The 24,423-nt window shown below is 39.1% G+C and overlaps 1 protein-coding gene across 2 annotated transcripts in view; it reads left to right on the forward strand.

Annotated features, from left to right (window-relative positions):
- The window catches only part of SRGAP1 (SLIT-ROBO Rho GTPase activating protein 1), a 145,346-nt gene that overhangs the window by 92,497 nt on the left and 28,426 nt on the right, over positions 1 to 24,423 (forward strand). The window contains exons 5-12 of one of the 2 annotated variants that reach the window (XM_030449396.1): positions 5,034 to 5,216; positions 5,610 to 5,738; positions 12,214 to 12,435; positions 13,237 to 13,338; positions 14,986 to 15,183; positions 15,303 to 15,387; positions 19,585 to 19,612; positions 22,104 to 22,206. In XM_030449396.1, the coding sequence (XP_030305256.1) occupies positions 5,034 to 5,216; positions 5,610 to 5,738; positions 12,214 to 12,435; positions 13,237 to 13,338; positions 14,986 to 15,183; positions 15,303 to 15,387; positions 19,585 to 19,612; positions 22,104 to 22,206 (1,050 nt within the window). Of the gene's footprint in view, positions 1 to 5,033; positions 5,217 to 5,609; positions 5,739 to 12,213; positions 12,436 to 13,236; positions 13,339 to 14,985; positions 15,184 to 15,302; positions 15,388 to 19,584; positions 19,613 to 22,103; positions 22,207 to 22,692; positions 22,727 to 24,423 lie in introns of both variants that reach the window. The other variant, XM_030449402.1, reaches the window with a different exon arrangement.

Consider the following 24,423-nt stretch of genomic DNA (forward strand, 5'->3'; position numbering starts at 1 on the left):
TGAGAGCAAATGGTGGAGAAAAGTGATACACATCATAAAAATACATCTTCATTTCTCCCACCTGGCTTTCTACAGTAATCCTATTGACATAACACTTTTCACAAGCAATACAAATGTAAGGCTTCCAGAAAAATGAAAAAGTAGACAGTCTAAAACAAACAATTTAATATTAAGACAGGGCTGCTCTGCCACTTGCATTTTCCATTGCTTTATCTTACTCCTTACAAATCTTGATTGCTGAATTTCTCAAGGTAGTTGCTGCCAGATTTTCTTTTTGCTTTGCTGAAATAACACAGAATCTGAATTCTCTATGGAAAACGTATGTCAAATTTACTGTACAATCGAGATCTGAGAAGGTGAAAGCAGTAATTCTGTATTGGTAGTTAAGTATCAAGGAACCACATCAGAGCTTGGTTTAGAAGTGAACAGGATGCTGAAAATAGCTAATATAGAGCCTACTTAATTGCTAGAGGCCACACATGTAGTAAAATCAGCACAAGATTTTAATTATTTCTGGGGGAAAGTACTAGCTAACCTGATTTAATTAATCCCTTGCAACTCCACCTTCTAATAAGAACTCACAACTTAGCAGAGACAATTCTGAAACATTTCAATCATGTTAATTGCAACAGAGACTAACTACTGTTCCGTTAAATGCCAGTTTCCTGAGAAACACTATGAAAAGGCTCATAGTTAGGCTGTTTTATTGTAAAAATAAAGCACATGGTAACACATGGTGATTTTAATGTAATTTATCTTTCTGGTATTCAGTCTTAGTACGTTACCCTATGAATTTTTCTAGGAAAAAGGATGCATGTAGAAAAGGAAAGCCAGCGCCTTGCTACACGAATGTTCCTCACTTGTAGCCCACAGAAGTAGAGCACTAATTAGGCTTTTTGATGGATTTGCCCAGATAACAATTGTGGGTTTAAATAAAACTATTATCTAGGGGTTTAGTCTAATGTGCTCTTCTCTGTGATAAGTGCTATCTTCCGCCCTTAAGCCTACTTGCTGAGCTCTTAGGAACGATGCTGAAAAATTGGCACATGAAATGAGATGTTTGTATCACTAAGGGAACAGTCTGTCACCTACAACAGGGGAGAGTACATCGCTTGGATAGCATAATCTTTCTCATCTGCTTGTAGTCTGACTTAGTTACCTGACATAAATCTATATTTTACATCACTGGATCTGCAGAATAAACCTTCTAAATTAATAGGAGATAAGTTCACCATTTAATTTTACAAAAGGAATAGTATGCATTTAACAATGCTTGTTCACTACAGCAGAGAAGCACTGAGTATGTCAAGATGACAGTTCAGCATCTGCAAAATTGCAGCCTGGCTCTCTCTGTTCAGAGCATACTTGATGATCAATAAGCCCTTTGGGGACCAGTTAGAGACAGTCCAGTGATGGATACTCTCATAGGATAGTCTGTTGTTCAACATTTTGGTGGATGTTTGAGAAATAGTATTGCTTATTTTATCAAATTCTTTTTCATTTGAATAACAGATTCATGGATCTGTTGCATATTCAAAGATCAGAGATCTGTGGGTCTCGGAAGTCTCCATACAATAATTCTAGTTGCAAGAATTATGCAAGTCTATTGCTATCTTTCACAGCATCTGACAATCTTTTAAAAGATCAAGGGAGAAAAGATGGTAAAATGTTAAGGGTAAGAGCCATATATACAACTTAGCATGCAGATTCTGAGCAAATTTGTTGAGGAAGTGTGCACTGAAATGCTTGGAAACCATTTCCCTAGCTTGTTCCATGTGTGTCTGTTTGATGCTTTCTCAGGTTGAGTTTAGCTGCTGCTAATATTGGCTCTTAAAAGCCATAGACAAATCTTGAAAAAAGGCTGAAGCTGTCAGCTGTCCCTAGAGGCTTGCAAAATAATGATGTCACTAGTGCATGAGAAAAGCAATGCTGTCAACATAAAAGACTGGGCAGGAGTCAAAGGCACAGGCTGATCACTGCTCTGTACATAGACTGTATTGATTTCTAAAGCAGCATGGCTTGGGTGACAGACTCTGACTCCAGCCCCGTGCACACAGGCAAAGGGAGGGCTTCTTTTTCATTTTTAGTTATCTTAGGCATCCTTTGTACCAAGAACTCACGCAGATTTTGTTGCAAGGACACGTATTTCAGGTAGCCCTCTTGGTTCTCTGTAGAGACTTTGAGGCTCCTATCACCCTCACCCAAAACCTGACTTCTGATGCAGGGAGACACTTGGGTTACTGTATCGTGTGCTGCAAGCTGGCAGGGAGAGGTGGAAGGGCTCTTGAGTGATGTGAAGTTTGTGGAGTCAGCATGGGGCCATCCGAGCCTCCTGGTGAGAGCTGGTGGTGACACACTTGTATTCCTGCACTCAACAAGGAGGCTGAAATGCCACAGCCACTGCATATCCACATCTCTGCCTGCTCCGCTGGGATAGAATGGCACTCAGAAAAAAAATGCTTCAAAAATTTCAGTGCTTCTGCTTCCGTCAAGCAGAAGTCTTTACTTCACCACTGAAGTTGGATGCTTTGAGATGTGCTGTTAGGAAACTCTGAGAGAGTATTATTGTGTCTTTATAGGCAGAAAAACTGAGAGAGAGGGAATAAAAGGAACTTTTTAAAGACATGTGAGATAGCCTTGTCCCTTCAACTAAAAAGTCTCTGCAGCTGACACAGAAAAACAGATTAACAATAAAAGCAAACACCTGAATTCTTCTGTAAAGCACTCAAAAAATGAATTAGAAGGCCTAAAGAGAAGGGCAAAACATTGTTTTTAATCTCCTTCTCCCATCAATTTTAATAGAGCCATATCATTTGCTGCACTTCTCAGGTTTGTTTCATAAATAATTTATTTAAGAAGTGCACTTCTTCTCTCTTCAGTAATTCTTTCCATGTGGCTATATGAGCTAGGCTCCCTGAGTACGGGTTATCAACTTCAGAAAAGCCCTTGGTAACATTGCAGGAGATAGGGAACTGAACTTGCTGTTTGGTTAAGCTAAGAACTGTGCAGATCTTAGCTCTGCAGGTATGCCTGCTACTCCCAGCTTGGCCAACTTTATCTTCATGATTTTGCCTCATTTGCAAGGCAAAATATCTGGTTTTGCCATGTCTGTGGAGCTGCTGGGGCAGCTCGGGTAGGAAGGGCTGCACCCTGGTCAGGCTTTGGAGCACAACTGAGCTATAAAACAGGAACAGCACCAATAACCCTGAGCCATGCTCCAGCCAGTTGAGGTTTTTTCAGCAGAGTGCCATAAACATATGTTTTTAAAAATAAAACACACTGGTTTTGATCCAACTGATTTACTTTACTACAGGAAGTTAGCAAGGAGATGGCTGTTTCATTTTTAATAATCCTATTCCAGTTGTGCCAACAGCATAGCAGTATTCAGTAGTGGCAGATGCAGTTGTGGTGTGTAACATGCACATGACATACATGGTTATGCAGAATTGCAGATCACTACAAGCTTCATTCTTCCTGTGGCACAAGAGTTTAAACATGCTTCTGTTCAGCCATCACCTGACATGGGGTGCAGTTGGTTTGTGTCCATTCACCCCAAGCCAGGCTGCAGCACATTTTCAGAATGTGCAGCACAAGCTTTAGTGTCCCCAGTGTTGCCACTCTCTGGATGCTCCATTACTCAGTTTGAATAAGCCAGCTTCCCAAATCAGTCTGTCTCCTCCATGGGTCACACAATGCTATGCTGAGGGAAGAACAGCCCATTTGAATCCTCCCTGGCTGTGTCCTTCAGAGGAGATGTGAGTGGCTTGCATGGCCTCAACCCAAAGATAACATCTGCTGGAGAGAGCACTCTGACACCCTGGGAAGAAGAGAGGAGGCCGCTGGCTGCCCGAGGATGCCTTCACTCTTTGTTCCTTGCTTGAAACTTAAGACAACAAAACCAAACCAAACAAGTAAAAGGGGAAGGTGGAAAGAAAGAGGCTTTTTTGTGCTGGAGGTGGGCAGACAGCTCTCCCCGCCAGAAGAAGGTGATTTGTGGTTGTTTGCTGCCCACTACACGGCATCCAAGCTGACACTTTTCTTGCTTGCAGAAGAAAGGGAGAACTGAGCTGAACCAGCCCCTCTCCCTCTCTGTGGCCTGTGCAAACATGTATTTGCAGGCTGGTAGCCCAAGGTCTCTTGGCTGCAGAGCCAGAGTGTGTGTAGGGAGGAGATAATGGTATTAACTGGGAGGCTACAGGGAAAGCATCTTCACCACTTATTTATCAGATGACTCTGCAGCTCTCATCTGGTTTGAGATTGCGTTCCGTCTGTGGCTGTGCAGTCAGAAGCCCCTTTCCAGGGTGTGGACAGCCCTCCAGGTAGCTGGGGATGTGCTCCCAGACAGAAGCTTCCTTTTGTTTCTGCTTCCTTCCCCTTTCTGCAGTGCTGAAGGGGTCTTTTTGCTTTCAAACATTTGATTTCCACAGCCAAGCTATGAAGAAGTCAGATAGATATAGCTATAGCACTGACATGGATTTAGTTTTATTGCTTATTATTTCCTGCTTTCATTCAAAGACAGGGATCCTGAAATTTAATAAAAAGGATTTTGCTCTTTCCAATCAAAACAAAACAAAACAAAACAACAACAAAAAAAAACCCAAACCAAAAACAACAACAGAAAAAAGCACAAAAAAATTTTCTATACAACTTTTGACAGAAATATTTGGTAGCTTGCTGCCTCGTTGCTTGTCAAAACATTTCAGTGATGTGAGGCCCTTCTGAAGAGAAACAAGGTGGGACAAGAGACAGCTTCACATGCTTACATTACAAATATTTCAAATATTTGTACAATATTACACCTTTCTCTTGATTTATGGTGCTTGGTAAAGGACTCTGAACATTCCGAATTTTAGATATATATAAAAAAAAAAAAAAAAGATGCAACCAGAAATCCTCAGTCTTTGTTGGCAAAGAAATTTATCCAACCTCCATCTTTATAAGAGAATGTTTTACTCAAAGGCACTGTGATTTTTCTGTAGATAGCTTTGTATTTTCATTTTGTCCTAACTCCCCTTTGACTCTGTCTTCTGCAGGTCATGAAAACATACCACATGTATCATGCAGAGAGCATCAGTGCAGAAAGCAAACTGAAGGAGGCAGAGAAGCAAGAAGAAAAACAGATTGGGAGGTCAGGAGACCCTGTTTTTCACATTCGACTAGAAGAAAGGCACCAGAGACGGAGTTCTGTGAAAAAGATTGAAAAAATGAAGGAAAAAGTAAATAGTCCTTTTATTTGGCTTCATTTGAACTAAATTCAGTGCATTTCTGACATTCTTTAGCATGATATTACACATAGAAACCCAGCTGGGAAATAAAATTTAAAAAGGTACACATAATAAACTAGCAATGGGTTATACATAATAAACAAGCCTTAATTGCAATAAACTTGCCTTAATTGCATTTCAAAGGAGGGAATACTTTATTCCCAGTATAATTCTTACTATATGGTTTGTGACATTTGAAACAAAATACTAAGTTACTGCTTGTTACATGCATATCAGGCTGACAACTAAGATTCAGTCTTGTTAAAGGAATGTGTGTTTAAATTATCATTTTTACGCCATACCAAAAATGAATTAAAATACATTAATGTGCAATCTTTTTCCTAGCGTCAAGCAAAGTACTCTGAAAACAAGCTGAAATCTATTAAAGCTCGTAATGAATACCTGCTCACCCTTGAAGCAACCAATGCTTCTGTTTTCAAGTATTATATTCATGACCTTTCGGATCTAATTGACGTAAGTATTGTGACATTGATACAGTTGTTTGTATGTTTATTCTGTTCAGGAATAATACTTCCCTGCTTTTTTCAAAGGGAATATGTAAGTAAGGGTTGCATGCAATATGCTTAGCATTTGTACTATTGTATGGTATAATCAGCAGATTTCCCTTTCACCTTTCTATTTCACAAAAATAAAGTGCCAATAAGATGCTGAGCCCGTTCCTTTAAAGTTAGAACATTCTGTTTTCTCCCCATGCAGCAAGAGAAAATATGACAGGAATAACATAAAAAGGTAAACATTTCCATTTTGTACTATAACAGGATTTCTGAGGTGCAAATATTTTTCCAAGATAAGCTTCTTAAGTGATGTTCTTAAAAGTGGTATTTTATCTCAAAAGAAGGCATTTGAAATGATTCAAAATAATTTACTTTCATTCATTTAATCATTGAATCAAATATACACTGCTTTTTATTCTTTCTTCATTTAGTTTGCAGAGCAGACATAATCAAGCCTGTATTCCCTACTCTCAGGAGAATGGTTTCTGATTTTCATTGTTATTCCTGTGAGAACATCCTAGGAGAATGAGGTTGTACACTGATGTGATCTTGTACTAGCAGTTGGTCTCCAAAACCTGTATTATTGACATTTTTAGATTACATGGAGATTTCTAGATAGGGCATGTCTGATAAATGTGAACTTTATGAGTTAATTCTGGCTACTGGAAGGAGGGAAAGGTCCCTTTTCCTTGGTTCCTACACCAACCACTTCAGAGTTTAGGAAGATGAAAGACACTGGGACAGGTTTCCCAGAGAAGTTGTGGATGCTCTCTCCCTGGCAGTGTTCAAGGCCAGGTTGGATGGGGCTTTGAGTAACCTGGTCTGGTGGGAGGTGTCCCTGCCCATGCAGGGGGTTTGGAACTGGATGATCTTTAAGGTCCCTTCCAACCCAACCCATTCTACAGCTCTATGATTTTGTCTTCTCTCTTGCCTTCTCTTTTGGAGCTCACATTTCCCAGTGAATGTCTCGTGTTTCTACTTGATAAAAGCTTTCTCAGCTTGGGAAATGCATCTGATTTTTATCATGTCATCAGTGTCCACAAAGGTTGCTGTAGAAGTGAAAGCTGAGCAGAGGAGCTTCACAAAGAACTGCAAGGAAAAGCAAAGTGAGGCTCTGTCTGCATTTATACATGAGAATTACACTCTTTAGAGTTACTGTTTGAGTACTATTACTGAGTGCTATTTTTAAATAGATATATACATTCTACAGTATTTATACATGCAAGAAAATGATACCTACTTTGCATGGTTTTTCCAAGCCTTAGACCACTGTAAACAATAACATTCTTTTGCCAAAACGGCTTTAGAAATTACTCTTCCCTGAGGAATTTAAATGGAGAGTCAAGCTGCCCTTTGCATCACTGTTTTGTAAGAGCAGGCTGTAAACATGTGCAACCAGAACTTGCTTCAGAGCCAACTTAATCCAATTGTGATCTTGTTTAAATGAAGTGTCTTTCAGCCATTTGTATTTAATCAGAATATGCTGTGAAAGCATTGGTATCAAGGCAGAGTGTTTACTACTTGACAGAGGAAACGTTTTTTGTAAATGCAAGTGTCTTGGCAAGATTTTGAGGTTATATCATTGGAATGTGAGACATGCTTCCCACTGCCCATATGCTGCACCAGTCCAGACTGTCTCATTCTGTAAATCTCTTCATGCAGGGGTATGATTTGGAGCTTTCAGACTCATAGTGACAGTTTCATTCTTCACCCTCTCTATTTCATCCCCATTGGCCTCCCTGCCTTCCCATGCTTGCCTGAGCTCTCTCTTTGCCTGTACAGAACAGGATTATTTCTCTCTGTCTGGACTCCAGTTAACATGGAAGGGATCTGGGATCTCCTTGACCTGTTGGTGTTGCCCATAAATGAAACTGAGTGTTTTCCTACATTACTGAAAAATAACTCTGATAAAAATTGGGTAAACATACAAAGGAATGCAGTGGACAATTAAAAACATATTTTGTAACAAGATTGGGAAAGCCTGTGGGATATTCTTTTTACACACACACACACACAAAAATCATATTTTTTCATTTTGATTCCACTTCAACTTGATTTATGAGGCTTACATAGAAAATCCTAAATTGCAGTTCCCCAGCTGAACTAGGTCTGAACTGTTCAGCTCCTTAATTTCATTTAAAAAGCTCTGAGATTCTGACTTTAAATGATGATGTGTTGCTCATCTTAAGCTGTTGTGATAAAAGCAAGATAAAACTACTGCTGGAGTCTTAGCTGAATGTTTTAATGCATTTAGTGAGCTGAGGGATGTGACAAGCATTTGCAGAGAAGCAGAGGGATAAACAGAATTTGATAAGCACAATATATTTCTGTCTTCTGCATATTGTGCTTGAGGAATTTGAATTTTCTGTTGAATATTTCTTCTCTGCTGACTATATGGTAGGATCTAGTTCAAGTTGAGGACATGATTCGTTTTTTGTATTATTCATATAATGTAAAAAATAGCAAAAATTACATTTTGGCTTTAATTAAGTAAACTTTATCTAGTATGTAAGACTGTAGGTTTCCAAGGAGCAACAGAGTACACACCTCTGTTAATCTGACTATTAGTACCAATATCTGTTCATATGGCACATACTATTATTCATCTACTTGAAGATTTCCATGTAACTGAGTTTGTAAGATTTATCTGGGTATAAGAGGTAGGTAGGGACCTTTTTCAGACTTACCCTGCACTCATTATCTAAAGGTAAATGCTAGGAAATAGTGATCAAAACAATTTGACTCTAGTTCTTCTGCTGGAATAAATAAAATATTCATGTGTTGGTCCTTCTTAGAGTGGAGTTTCTGAATCTCTAATTGCAGTCTGCATGCTTTGAATGCTTAGGAAGCTAGGGAACATTTAGCTATTATGAACTTAATTTATTCTGTAAAGGTTCTTTGTTAATCATTCATAGAACCAAGTTTAAAACTAGGGTAGAGTGTGTGCAGCTCACAATCTTTATTACATAAGTTCTCATAAATATCATAAATACAGACAGATCTCTTTGATTTGAATGTTGATGTCTGTGTAACAGGATGATTAAAAAGTGACTTATTCAGAGGTTAAGGCTTTTTTTTATTAATTTCTCTCTCCATTGACATTAGAATTTCATTATTATTCCTGAAATGAAATGAAGAGCAGCTTGCTTTTTTGGTTAAAGCTCTGTGCTAAGCACTGCATTTTGTTTTGTTCAAGCCTAAATATGCTCTAGGGAGCAATAAAGACAGTAAATGCTCTTGAGACTGCTTCAGATTTAATTCCAAATAAGAAAAAAAAATGCAAATTACAAAATTAATTTTTCACACATATCCCAAACATATCACTCATCTCCCTTCACTTTGCCCAACGAAAAGCCTTTATGAGTCCAGAAATGCAATAAAACTCACAGGCTATGACTGCATTCTCTCATTTCTCATCTTCATGTCTTGCAGCACCAACTGGCATCTCACAGCCCATAGACTGAGAGCAGCTCTCACGAACCATCAGGCTGTAGCCTGGTGTGCTGATTACTGAGCCTCAGAGAGATTCATATTTGGTTTGGCTCATGGTGTGGTCGCTTGCTTGGAGTTTACAAATCTTTTACAAATCTACAGATTTTTCCTGAAATTCACGTATACATGCACGTGTGTGTGTGTGTGTCTGCATACATAATGTATTTTGTGCAACACCAGATGAGTTGGTTTTGAGATGATGGGTTTTTTCCAACCATGGCCAGGCAGGATGTGACGTGGGCAGCAGTTTAGTGGCAGTACCTTAAGTTTTGAGTCTGAATTTTTGATACCCAAAGTGCCATCTCCACTATAGACAACTCTTTCTCTAAAACATCACTAGTAATAGCAGATTAAACCAGTACTCTTCTGAGTAGCCATGACTTGATACTGTGACAGATCCATTCCTCATTTAAAATTATCTTTGTCTCCAAATTTTGGACAAAGTGAACTGTGGTCTGGCAGAAATAAGAGTTGTGATATCTGAGTGTTTGTTTTTACTTTCAAAATATAGCTTTACTCATACAAATTCTATTTTTACTTAAATCATTGAAGTAAAATTCCAAAATCAGGCATTTCAAATTCCATTCAAAGAGCCACTGGTGATAAGGGATTAGTGCAGGCTCTGGGTTTAGTTCTTGTTGCTTTGCTGGCATTGGCACTGCAAGAAAGTGCCTTAGTCTGACAGGATATTCTGCTGCACTTGAAGAATCCTTCTTGGCTGAGAGACTGTATTTTTTACCCTGTCATCTGTCACCCTGCAGCTGTCATCACCTGCAAATGATGACCATGGTGATAGTTACTGAGTAGATTAAGGGTTAAACAAATAAGTTCTTGGTGCTGTCACAGCATAAAGGCTGAAATCTTATATTCCAACTTACAAAAATCTGCATGAGAAATCCACTCAGCTCTAACTATAAATCAATAAGCTTTCTGTTAATACTCAGATTAATCCTCTAGAGCCAAAATTCAGGCTCTAGAAGCCTGTAGTTTTATAATACATGGGTAGTTGGCCATGCTAAACCTGGCATTGCCCTCTATTTCTCATTTCCTCTCAGTTTAATCTTCCATGAGGTCTCTCTGAAGCTAATGCACAGGAAATAAAACAGCTGTCCTGATCCACTTTCTTATCAGCACTTTTAGTCTGTCTTTTTCATCCAAGGCAGTGAATTAAATATGAGATCTGATTTGACACAGCACAAGAGAAAAACACCGAGAGGGTTTTCTTTTTAGAAACAATATTTTTTAGGCTGAAGGTCTTTGAAATATGGATGTGCTTTGGTATACCAGTTGAGTGGCTCTTTTAGTAAGCATAACACAGGTTTCCATTCTATAAATGCAAAAGAGAGAGGTTAACCTATGTGTGTTTGATTGAACATGACATCTTTTTTCTTAAAATGGTTCAGCAATGAGTTTTTGGGGATCCACTGTCCTACCTTCAGTAACCACCTGGAGTACTCACTAGGACTGAAAGCTTGGTCTTTCTGGAAGTTTTGTTGTTAATTAAACAGCCCTCTGTTGTCAGATACCAGAGAGCAGTTTGGTCACTAGTCATTAGTCAGTGTGTGAGGTGTTTCTTTCTCTTCTACATAGAGGTTTAGGGATAGTGAATAGGTAAAAAATGCTTTCCCATGCAGAGCATGCATCTGTCTGTCTCCCTTTTTTTCTCTCCTTTTTCTAATAAGAGGAAAGGAAAGGGAACAGGATCACATGAGCGCTAAGGATTTGTGATAGCTGTGAGGGATTCATGCATATAAACATAGTCTACAGTGTGCATTCAGATTGCTTCTCTATCTACTCAATTACCTCACTTAACTCACAAGTTCTGCCAGGGAGAATGATTTTAAACCTTGGGTGGGCACCCAGGATGGGTGGCTGGGGCTGAGAGATGCCCTAAAGCAGGGAGCTACCTGATGCTGGGCCTGGCACTGGCCTCCAACTGGGACAAATCTCTCCAAATAGAGAATATTGCTTTGTATGCAATTGGTAGAGAGCTCTGCTGTGCCACTGCTGGGGTGACAGAGAGGTTTGCAATACATCTGATATTACCTGGAAATTCACTGAGCAAAAGCTGAGGATATTGTTTACTTTGTAATGTGGGGGAAGAATTAACAAAGCAATTGCTTGATACGCTGCAGCTGTGACGTTTCAAAAATACATTCAGCTGTTCCTCTAAAATATTAAACAATCATGAATAATGCAAACTGCAGATGTTTAAAATTCAAGAACAAACACAACTTTGTTCTGCCAATTAGGTTTCAATTACATTCTGGTGTTATTCTCACCCCTAGAAAAAAAATACATAAATTTATGACTTTATGCATTTAGCAACACGATGTGCATTGCTGGCTCTGTTTGAGCATGGGGAAGAAGGTAAATTGCAGTAAATGCATTTTCATCATAAGGGGAAAGGATCTTAAATCATTGTTGTTGCATAAAAAAGTGTCTTAAGTGAGTCAGTAATACTTAGAGGCAGTTGTGGGGATTTTTGTTGGAGCACAGACATAGTGAACAGGAATTGCTTCACTTTCAGTTTGGTGCTGGCATTGGCTTAGATGGTGGAGTTATGTCAGTGTGGGTTTAAATAGGTCGTCCAAGGGTTACACACAGCAATAATAATGAAGAGCCCACTTGTGTGTAGAGTCTCAGACCTTTTTTGTGTAAATACAGTGACTGCATATCTGTTTCTGATTAAAAAATGCAAATACCTTACCATGCATGTTCACTTAGCACTTTTCTAAAACTATCTTTTAATCTGTGCAACACAATAAAGATACTAAATACCTACTGTCTTCAGTATTTCAGTTTAGAAAATATTTTGTAAAATACTTCAAAAACAGAAGAATTTCCAGACAGAAGAATTTAGCCTTGATTTGTGGCTTGGGATATTGGAATGGTGTGCCTCCTTTTTAATTTGTTTTCTTTTCCCTTTATTGTATTTTTAGTGTTGTGATCTTGGATACCATGCTAGTCTGAACAGAGCCCTAAGAACATACCTTTCTGCAGAGTATAACCTTGAAACTTCCAGGCATGAAGGCTTAGACATCATTGAGAATGCAGTTGACAGCCTGGAGCCACGAAGTGACAAGCAGAGATTCATGGAAATGTACCCCACTGCTTTTTGTCCACCAATGAAATTTGAGTTCCAGTCTCATATGGGTGATGAGGTCTGTATACTGATAAGTGTCTCCACAGTGACTGTTCCTGTTTCTGTACTCTGAGACAGAGAATTTATCCCCTTTTAAAAAGAAATAATTTGGTAAATGGTGTTACTGCTACCCCCAAAGCAAGTGGATCAGCATTTTCCAAAAGTGGCAGTGCTGGTTTCAATTCCTTCAGAGTTCTCAAGTAAAAACTGTTGGGTGTTTTTATATTCTGTATTACTCATAATGTCATTGCTCCTAATATGCTGGTCAATGTGTGCTCAGCCCAGCACTGAGCTAAGTAGTGACTTTGAGTTTTCAATACCTGCCTCACCTGTAACAGATCTTGTGGATGCTATTCGAGAGCAGCTTCAGAGCTGCTCCAAATTATGCGTGCTGAAATACAGCCTTTCCCCCTTCTTCCTCCCCTCTTTTATCATCTGGAGATTTCAAGAATACGGGGTACCTCAGCTGTGCCCTGTTCTGTCTGTTCTGCACCACAGGCCTGTAGCAAAGCAGAATGCAGAATCACCCATGTAGATCTTTTATCTGAAGGTAACTCCAGGGTTTGCATTTCTGTGGGAAAGGGAAGCACTGCAAAGCAGTGGTACAGGGCTGTGCTCTGTAGTCAGAAGATGCAGTATGTAGTTCCACACCTTGTAACACATAAACACTATAAATTTAGATGGATGAATTTTATTACCTGCTTCGTCTAGTTTTAATAGCTTTGACAGGAGTTCACCTAGCTTTAAAGAAAGCAACCAATGACTATTGACTGTCTTTTTAATTCCTTGTGTCTCACTACTCTTTTTGATCCTTTGTTAGGTTTGTCAGGTCACTGCCCAACAAACTGTGCAAGCAGAGCTCATGCTTAGGTATCAGCAACTGCAGTCACGATTGGCCACACTCAAAATTGAAAATGAGGAGGTAAGATTTGTGTCTACAAGGGCTATGCGTTGAGCACCACTTTCAGGAAGGTGTGGTGTTTTCTACTGTTTTCTACTTCTAATATTTTCTGTGGTGTATTTTGTTAATGGTGTGCAAATGACCCTGAAATGGCTTCAATCTCAATGAGCTGTTTTAATTTTAAAGGCCAAATACTGGCAAACATGCTGAAGTAGATCCCTGTCTGCTTTTAAGAGATTTGGAAACTTCATCTTTCACTCGTCCATATGTTCACATTACTGAGTTCTGTGTTTTGCAGATGCTTCAGTGTAAACTTGTTTTAGCACATATTTTTCAAGTGTTGCAGAAAGCCACTGAGCACAGTTACAGTCTTCTGTGACCACCTTCTGTCCAGTCCCTAACTTGCTACTTCTCTAGCACAAAGGAATTTGGACTGCCTTTTGTGTTAGATGAGTCAATATCTACAGCAATTTATAAACACAAGTACTGAATGCATGTGATGGAAATAGTTCACCTAGTAAAATAAAGTGCATTTTTTTGTAAAATGAGGAAGAGCTGTGCCCTGGTAGCAGAGAGAAGTCTCCTTGTGGGCAAAAGTTGCACTTTTATCCCATTTAAGGCAGTGTTAAAGGTCCTCAGTTTAAATGTGAATCTGTTCCTAAAATCAAACATAGGGATAATTTAATTTATTGGTGTACTTTAAGTTTTCAGGATTTCAGTTTTTCTTGTTCTATGTTATGTGCTGAATACCTAGAAAAAAGAATTAATGTCCATGAGGCAAGCGCAGTTGTCTTTAAAAAATCCCACTTGAATTCTGAAAGTATCTCAAGGTAGTGAAGACAAAAGGAAGGAGAAAGATTATTTCAGTAAAGTGAAGTGCCAGAGGATATGGGGAGAAATGTTGGCAGGCACGGAAAGGATATTAACCTACGTTGGAGATGTGTGTGCAAATGTGCATAATTTGGTTAAGCTGGCTCTACTAGAGACTCTCCTGAAGCAGAGCTGGGAGGCAAATCAAATCCTTGTGAATCTCACCGGTTACTTTATTTCCCTGTGGAAGCACTGCATCCCTTATCCCAGTCTCCATGTCCTGCTTTCCACTGAGTGTGAGGCTGGTGTAAATTGTTCTCTCTCCAGTCCCTTCCTCCAGCTGTGTATTCCACTTCTGCAGTCTAAGCATCACTGTGCTCCTCATAGCACTCTGCAGAATGGTGTGACAGACTTTACTCTTGGACGATGATGTTGATCTGGCAGCCAGATCCTTGGATGTACACAAATCAATGAGGCAGGTTGACCACACATGGGAAACCTGGCCCTTCAGAGCAGTGTCTCATTTCTCTTGCCTTCCAGATTAGGTACTATAATCAAATCTTGACACATTTCGATTCTGATTTCAGGAAACAAATGCTTGAGGGTGCTATGGGGTCAACACAAGAGCATATCCCTGATTGTGGATTGGATCCTGGTAAAGCAGAGAGCTAGATAGGAAACCTAATCACGTAATTCTACTGTTATATAGATACCTGTTATAGTACACCTAATTTTTCTCATTGACACACTTGTTTGGGGGAGCATGCCAGAGAATTATTTCAAATATTGAGCTTCCCTTCTATGCTGTTCTGACACATATTTATCTTGCATTTGGCAAACTGTGCTTTTTAACACCAGGTTAAGAAAACAACAGAGGCTACCCTGCAGACAATACAAGATATGGTCACCATTGAAGACTATGATGTATCAGAGTGTTTCCAGCACAGTCGCTCAACAGAGTCTGTGAAGTCAACAGTCTCTGAAACATACCTGAGTAAGCCCAGCATTGCAAAAAGAAGAGCTAACCAGCAGGAAACAGAGCAATTCTATTTCATGGTATGATGGTTGCTTCCTCCTTCATGTGATACAAGCCAAACACCTGAAGTAAACATTATGCAGAAGTTTCTGGCATTTATGTGGCATACATAGTAATAGATTGATCTGCATCTCTACAGAAATTCAGAGAATATATGGAAGGTAGCAATCTCATCACAAAACTTCAAGCAAAACATGACTTGCTGCAGAGGACACTTGGAGAAGGTAAATACCACACAGTAACCCAAAAAGTATTTCCAGACTATATAATAAGCCCACTGAAATGCCAAAGGTATGCAGGAAAAAAATTACAAAACTTAAAGCTTACTTAGTAAGTACAGATTTGATTTTTACCAGTCATGGGTTTGGTGCAGTGGTAAGAGTATACACTGTAAATTGATTTTATTTCTTTAACAGATACTAATTTCCACTGCACAGCCATTTAGACAAGTAACTATATTTGGAAATGGAACTGTTGAATGAAAAGTCTTGTGTCTGACACAGTCACTGCAGGATTATTTCAGAGCTGTGACAAATGTACTGTTTCTACTTCCTAACAATTTCTCTTGACTTAAGGTTTTTTTACGAGTTGAAGGAGAGTGATATTTTTTTAAGCATACAAAATTACCTGGGAATCCACCTCTCAAAATGGACTTACTAGTGCCACATTACTGAAACATGGACATAAATGTCCTTCTTGCAGACTGAGAACTCAGTGGAGCATTGATGAAAGGTAAAAGGTGAAATCCTGACCTCACTGGTGTCAGTAGTGAGATTCTTATAGAAATAATTTAAGGTTGCATTTTCTATGAAATATTTGTGTACTATGAACTGGAATGAGTGAAAACTGAGAGTATAGTTCTGTAGACTATCATTATTGCATATAAAATTGTTGCATTACAAATTATGGTGGCAGAGAATTATCCATGGACAAACACTGCCCACAATTTTTGAAAATGCTTCTTAAAAATATAAACCAAGTCAGCAGATGCCCACGAACAAATGAAATAAAGCTGAATTAGGGCAGTAATGATCAGGCATGATGCACAGCTCCAGCTCTCACAAGCCCTCCCAGCAGGCACTTCCTCCTGGACAAAAGGGAAAAGGAGTCTGCAAGTCAAACAGACTGCTACAGACTTGAGAGGAAGTGAACTACACTACAAAGAGTAAAAATCCTCTCCTGAAGGTTCAGGACTATAATTCAAAGTTCAGACTCAAGAAAGGAAGTTGTTCTCCAAAGAGTGTGTCTAAAGTTTTGTCAGTTCATTTGCTTTTACTGCCAAATATCTGTTGTTCATCAGCTCTCTCCTTGCTTTTAATACAAAAGCCCAGCTCCACAATCCAGTTGTGGTGAAGCCTAAAGAGCTACAAACAGTTCGGTGACTATGACCCAAAAAAAGTCCCTGTCCAAGTGTTTTCTTACAAGGCTGGACTCTAGAAGATGGTAGCTGGTTTAGACAACTAACTTCGTTATGTTCTTTCTCATGGAAGTTTTAATTTAATAGGATTTATTTTCATGTGTGCATTGAGTAATTCATTCACACAAAACAACAGGCAGCTGATGTTAGTCAAAAAAAAGGAAAATTTTCCTCCTAAAGCTCATGGAAAATGTATTTGGAAAAATAAAATGACTGTTGTTTTGGAAGCCCAGTAAAATGCATGATCATCTAATGAAGTAAGAAAGATAAAAATGCAGAACAGAACCTGTTGTCTTAATACATGTTGGAAAGAAATAAGGAAAGAAGTGTAGGGAAGGAAATCACCTCAGTGATGAATTGCCATCAGACTCTTTCTGCCATGCTCAGGCATGCTTGGACTGTTCTGTGTGAAGAGTTCCCCTTGACCCACCAGCTGTAACCCCCAGCAGTTCATCTTTGTTGCCCACAGTGTTTTTTGCACAGAGTTGTCACATCGTGGTAGCACAGCAGCACATACAGATAGGATCCCAAATGTACACACTTACATTCAAAGCAGATATTTGGAGCAAAAGCCACCATTCTCACAAGTTAAAAAGTTCAAGTACCTCCTTCTATTGAGGCATGTCCTGCACTGAAGGACACATGTCTGGGGAGGAGGACCTGGCTTCTGTACATTCCTTGAATGGGGATTATTGAAAGGATAGAATTGCAGTGGAAATATGAACATTTTTTCTGTAGGTAGTGTAGAAGTGAATGTGTAGGAAGTGAACGGCACCCTTGCTCCACTCAAACTGCCTTTTCTGGAAACTCTCATGTCAGCAAGAGCAGACAAATAACACAGGGTGCTCTATCAAGTAATGCAAGGCAGAATGCGGGAAGGAGGAGAGGATTGCCTGAACTGCAAGTTTTCTTTTGCACTCTCCCTTGCTTTTATTTCAATCTGTGCAGTGTAAGGATATAAGCTAAATAAATCCAGATTCCAGTTTGGTGTCGACAATGTTGACAGTATTTGGCTTCTGTTTCTGTTCATCACCTGCCTACTGCAGTCTGTTGGTGCTTATGGACACAGCAGATAGCTAATCAGGACCTGCACAAGGGAGATAGAGTGCTCTGTGGTGAGTCTGCATCTACACATTTGGAAAAGTAAATGAGAAATAGTCTAATGAAATTAATACTAAATATAGGAAGCACAATGATACTTGTATTCATTCTGACTCAAGGCTCAACTGTTGAATAAAGAAATCAAAGGGAAATACAAAAAAGAGAGTAAGTAGTGGTAAAAGAAATCACCCCTGTGTCCCAAATAGTTTTTGCCTTAATCTGTTAAATATTAGAGACTTGTTCAAAATCCCCCAGATTCAGTATTTCTAACAATTTTGTTTCATTAGGATTTATTATTGAAATTCTTCACTTGGTTACTGAGTAGGGAAAAGTCCCTGGCTTACCCTTTTTCTGTCATAGGTTATTTGTTCTCTTTTTTGCTTCTCTGAAATAGATGCCAGCAATCTGTACAGGTTTTATTAATGCCAGAGATTTTTTTTCTAGAGATTATTCTTTGTGCCACCTTCCATGGTGATCTCCACTATTCTGGTACTGCAAAACATATTTTCAGATTAGGATTTTCAGAACTGTGCAGTATTTCAGGTGCACCTGGACATTGCCACATAATATGATGTTTTGCATATCACGGTTTTTCATTGTTTCTGCAGTCTGACAAAACTTTTTGGTGTCACTTTCAGACTGAGCTGGTATTTAGAACTAGCCCAAGTGATGCTCAAAGTGATTTTCAGATTCAGTATAATTATCTGTAGTTCTTCTAGCTGCATAGGTGTTTTGATTCTTTCTTCCCTGTTATCTTACTTGAACCAGTTAATACTGAATTTCATTTGTCATTGTGTGTCTGGTTCATTAACATGGTTAAACCCCTCTGAAGAGCTTCACAGTTTTGTCAGCACTTGATACAAAAGTATTTCAGTCATCTGAACAATATTCTGCCTCCATAGTTGCTGTGATCACCCTAAGACAGTAGTAAATGTTTTATGTATTATATAAATGGTCCAAATGGGAAGGCTTAATGACCATTACACTTCTGTCAAGATAAAAAAAGACCATTTATTTCTAAGCAGTTTCCCTGTTCTTCATTAGTTTTTGATCAATGAGAATATTTTGCCACTCAATCCATGGCTGTTTAGTTACTGTAGTCATCCCTTGTGAAGAAACTTCCCAAAGGGCTTTGAAAATCTAAATAAATTAATTCAACTGATTGTCCTTTATCCTGTATTTTACTGATATCTTCAAAGAATTCTAATAAATTAATAGGACACAATCTCCCTTTGGGAAAACTGGGATAGTTGCAACTTACCATGCCATGGTCTTTCCACTGTTTCATTAGTTTTCATCTTGACTTGTTGGTCTGTTGTTGGGCAAAGGTTACCCAGGAACCTTTCTGGACTCTGGCATTTGCTTCTTGAGAATTCTCCACAGTTCCTTGCAGTGTATCCTGGTGGTAGGGGTGTTTGGTTTGGGTTTTTTTTTTTCCTGCAATACACAGACAAAAGAGAGGAAAGAATCTTTCACCAGCAAGCTATTGGCATCTAGAACTCTGTATTTTCAGCACTGAACAGGTTTAAGAACAAGGCTTAAGGGGATATGTAATGTAATCTAATCTGGGGGCAGCTCTATTTCCATGCTGATTAACCACAAAAACACATGAGCACAAACAAAACACGATGTTTGGAGTTTTACTTCAAATTATTTACAGTATCAAGAGACTCTTGAATCTATGGGAAGGCTGCTTAAAAGTTGTTCCATAACATGGTTTGTGTTTGTATTTTAAATGTAAGTGTGGAGGTGGTAGATAACCACAAAACCCTGATTATTGTATATCTTTTGCTGGGAACATGAATGTTAAGATTAAAAGTAATTTGCCAAACATAATTTGGGTACAAAAAAAGTCTACCTAAGGCCTACAAATTATTCTTTCCTGTTTATTGAACTTTTCTAGGTCACAGAGCTGAGTACATGACAACAAGGTAAGATTTTTTTATTTGATTTGATTTAGAGTTATGAATGTAATAAAATCTTAAAACTTACAAATTTTATAATGTGTTCATGAGGTTATCTAAAAATGTTGTTGCTGCTGTTGGTATATAAATTGTATACAGGCCCTGTGCCTTACAACAGCATTTCTGTTTCTGTGTGTTTATGGTTAAAGGACCACACTCTTCATCTTCCTCCTTCTTGGGAGCTGCTTACGCCAGTGTCAAGCTGGGAGATTCTTAGAAATATTTATGAATCACACATCAAATTTAGAAGTTGAGGGGACTTTTTGGTGACAGAAATGTTTTGCATGTTCTGGAGATACCTTATTTCTCATGGTTTATAATTCAAGTTCAGAAGAAATTGATACATGGATGAATTTAGGGGATAGGATGCATCTTTGATAACCTAGTTCTGAATAGGAATATCTGCCTCCCGCAGCATCCACATGTTTGATACTTAAATGAGTGCACATATTCACAGAAGAGAAGGAATACATTGTTAGATCACCCTACTTTTTGCAGCACATACTTTTTAAGATGTGTAATGGCACACCTGCAATGCTGCCCCCAGACATAAACACAGACAAGGACTCAGCAGCCCCCAGGCTGTCAGACAGTGGAGGGCAATGGATTTGCAGCTGCTGCCTGTGTGTATCACTGCTACATCCGGCACTATTCCTGTCCTGTCCTGGTCACTCCCCAGCAGGAACATCCAGCCCAGCATTCCCAGTCTCATTCCCTTCTCTTCCGTTCAATACATCCTTGTCCAATGCCTTATCTTTCTCCTTTTTGCTTTCTGTACAGTGGCCTTTCCATCACCTCTCATCTTGGAATTTAAAAAATAAAAATAAGAAACAAAGTCTTGCTCTCTCAGCTAAGAAGTTTGGACCCAGTTCTGGCTCTGCCTTCACTTGACCACTTGATATAACTTCTTCTGCCTGGCCCCCATATTCCTGGAGACATCTCTACAAACTTCTGCCTTTCTTTCACCACTTCATGGTCCATTTTAATTTTGTAAAGCTGGGCTTACTCACCTCTTTCCTTGTATGATCCCAGTTGAAAAGTAGTAAAAAAATCAGAGCATTCTTCCAAATTGCTGACGTTAGTTTTGAGACCCGAGGCTTTAACTTTGCCCCCAGATGGTACCAGGAATGCATGGAGGTCTGCAAGCTTATATCTGAGAAAAATGTTCTTTCTTGATTCCAAAGCAAATGACTCATCAGGCTCCCATCATCTTAAATTCCCTCTCAATAAGCAGCCAAAAGAAGAGGATGGATTTAGGCAATAAAGTGGGGGAATGGCTGGAAGCTATGTTACCTCCTGTCTGCTCACAGCTGGTCCCCTCAAGAAAGAGACTCTGAGAGAGCAGGGCCTTCCCATCTGTTCCTCAGCACCAGTTCCCCTGCTTCAGCTAGGACCTGTCCATTGCCCCAGGGTTCACTTCAGTTTATAGACCAGAAAACATGCAAATGTTAAACTGTAGAAGGGAAAAGGATATCTTTAAAGAGGAGTTTAAAATAGGTTGTACTCAAAGAGACCAAAGTCTCACCACTTGATGTTCTATGCATTATTGTTCCACACCGTCTCCACCAAAACCTTTGATTTTCTTGCTAATTCTTGAAAAACCCATAGAAACATAAACCCATAGGACCCATAAAACCCATAGGACTGCTGATGCAGAAGAGCTGGGGAAGCTGCTGGCATGCAGACTGCCCTGAAATTCACAAATTAATTGTGACTTGGAGAACAATATTTCCTGTAATCTCTTCCAGTGATCTCTTCCAGACACTGCATGTGTCACATTCTAGGTAAATGATTTGCAGACCAAAGTTTTGTGTCTTCTTTTTGCTTTATGGTGCCTTTGTTTATTTGTTTCAACTTGATGATATGCTTTTAATTCCTTTAGCTAATTTGCAAGGTGTTTCTATTCTTGTGTGAAGATACTGATGGGTGGATGTGGAAGGCTAAAGCTGTTTAACCTCCCTGGCTCTAGTAAAAAATGCAAACAGTTTCGTTTTGGAGCATTTGAGGAGTGTGCTGAGCAGCTTTGATTCTCATTTGAAGCTTCTACAGCATGAAGCAACTTTTCTGCTTGATCAGAGGTGCTTCGAGTGGCCTGTGTTCTGCCATGACTGGCAGGATGAATTCCAGTGGTTGCTGCAAATTTCATGCATGACTGCAACAAAAAAAGCCATTCCAATTGTGCAGTGTTTGGAATAAATGTATATTGTAAAACTTCAAAGCAGGGATTCATAAGGAATGTCAATATTTACCTTTAAGTAATGCCTTTTTAATGTGGTGGTTCTCCACTCTTTAATCACTGTTACACTTGAATTTGATGGAAAGTCTTTATTTTATGGAAAGTACCCTGTTTATTTCTCCCTTTACAATGTTCTTTTGTGTTGCCATGAGCTCGCAGACATTTCATTTTGTTGTGTGACTTAATGCTACCTTGCTTAGTAATCATATTCCCTTCCCTTAGGCCTCCAAATCTTCCCCCTAAGCCCCAGAAACACAGGAAGCCCAGACCCCAATCACAGTGTAATGCTAAGTTGTTTAATGGTGATTTGGAGTCATTCATCAAGGTACTGGCACCAGCCACCCCCCCGTGGCTGATCTCAACACTTCTTGCAATAATGGTCCCCACCTCACATCAGCTGAGGCTGATCATTATGTTTAAGTCTGTCCTGGGGCTCTTTTCTTTCCCAGTTGATCAATATAATACTTCCTGAAGTCAGAGGGAAAGAGGGTGATTAATTTCTCGTGTTAGCCTCCCCACCATTTTGTTTATCAAGTAGGGATAGTATTGGCAGCCTGGTTTTGTTAGGAAACTTAGCATCATGTAGAAGATAGGATGTAGTGGTGCATCCCACAGCTTAGCACAATTTCCTGCTTGCCATTTTCATTACATTCAGTTTTCAGAGCAGTATTACCATGGGTTTGATTTCCTGTGACTTTAGGAATTTATTATATTGTGTGAAATTGTGATCAACGCTATTCTGGATCTTGTATCTTTGCTGTGTTTACTATCTTCTTCTTTCTCATACTTTTATTTCTAATAATGCTTCTAGCCGAGGCCGAAGGAACTCTCACACGAGACATCAGGTATAGTTCTGGTGACAAGAGAACCAGCTCTGCCTCGCTTTCGGATTGCATTCATGCCTGGCCCAAAATTAGCTCTCTCAAAGACCTGAAGGGAAAGGTTTGCATTAAGAAATGAATGTACAAGTACAGCAGGCAAAACAGCCACAGCACAACTCCAGAGTCATTGTAGTCTTAAATGATGAATATTTTATTCTTCATTAACAAGCACCTGCCCTTCGCAGTGAATTAGTTCCTCTGAACATGATCTGACAGAGCTAAAGAGAAAAAATTAAAAAAAAAAAATGTTACTGTATATGCAGTGAATCAAAATCCTGACTTTGAATGGTATGCCACAGCTAGCAAGCACGTTTTGAAGAGCAAATTCTGTGCTCAGTGGCACCATACCACTTTAGCTGTCTTTGAACAGAGCTTTTGGTCACTCCCAATGCAGCTGAAGGGGAAACTTACTGCACAGCTGATGCTGTGAGTTGTGGAGACTTTCAGGAAATACATCACATGGTGCAAGAGTTTAATATCATGAACAGTTTCTTGCTCAAGGATAAATGCAAGCAAAGAAGCAGAAACTCCCACAATAAAAACCCCTGGATTACAGAAGCACAGAGCTAATTGAGGGAAGTACCACCCTGTCATTTTCCCTCACAGAGGGTTATGCTACGTGGCAGTGTGGGTGACAGGGCTTACTTGCAAGTGGAGAATCCTGCATAGTTACTTTTTCAAAAGGAACAAGGAAAAGAAAGCCTTATGATAGATTTGCCAGTGTAGGGACTAACCAAGGAAAGCATCCCTGGCCACAGACTGTGTCATTCCTGATAGGAATGAGTCATTTCGTTAGGCACAAAAGGGTAACAGGTTATAAAATACAGCATCACACCAAGTTGCATTTTTTTACATTTTTGAATAATGCAAAATGATAATTAGTCTCAAACATACATTCACAAACTACACACATTGGTTTAAATTCACAGCAGCAGTAGGGTCACTGTTCTTGACATTTCACCAACACAGATGGTTACTTCAAAATATTTTCCTATCATTAGACCCAAAATCCAAAGCTTTTAGTTTAGGACATTTCAGGGAATTAAAAAGTTGTGCATGGTTCTGAACAGATTCTCCAAAACCAGGTATGAAAGTGATTTATTTTCTTTATAATTTCTTACTGCAAACAGTATCTTTTCCAAGGTTTTACAATCTTTGCATGAACCAGTGTACTAACAGGAGCTATGGGTGCATGTTGTGCATGTTTTCTAATAATCAGCTTTTTGAAGAGCCAAGCTGCTCACTATTTCAGGTTTTAGCAACTGACCTGTTCCATGCAAGTTTTTTTATTCAGTTTACAGAATCATGACACAACCCAAACAGAAAATGCTCATCCAGACATTATTAATTTTTGGGTAGTCAGTCTTTAAATTAAAAGACAAACAACCCACAATTTAAACAGCATAATTAACAGTACGGTTTTGTGTGCCCACTAAAACAGCATGGAGTACACAGAAAATCAGGAGTTAGGTTATCTCAGGAAGTCCAATGTTCCATTGTCACTGTATGTTATTTTTCAAACTTTTTTTTTAGTAGTTGGCTTTTCTTCTACTTGGGCTTAATTAATAGATTGCCCATAATTTAGCATGAAAATGAAGGACTGGTCTGTAAGAGGAAGTACATATTCTGAGTTGAAGGTGCTTATGAAATCTTGGCTTTGT

The sequence above is a fragment of the Calypte anna genome, chromosome 1 (genome assembly GCF_003957555.1).
Source record: "Calypte anna isolate BGI_N300 chromosome 1, bCalAnn1_v1.p, whole genome shotgun sequence".
Lineage (NCBI taxonomy): Eukaryota > Metazoa > Chordata > Aves > Apodiformes > Trochilidae > Calypte > Calypte anna.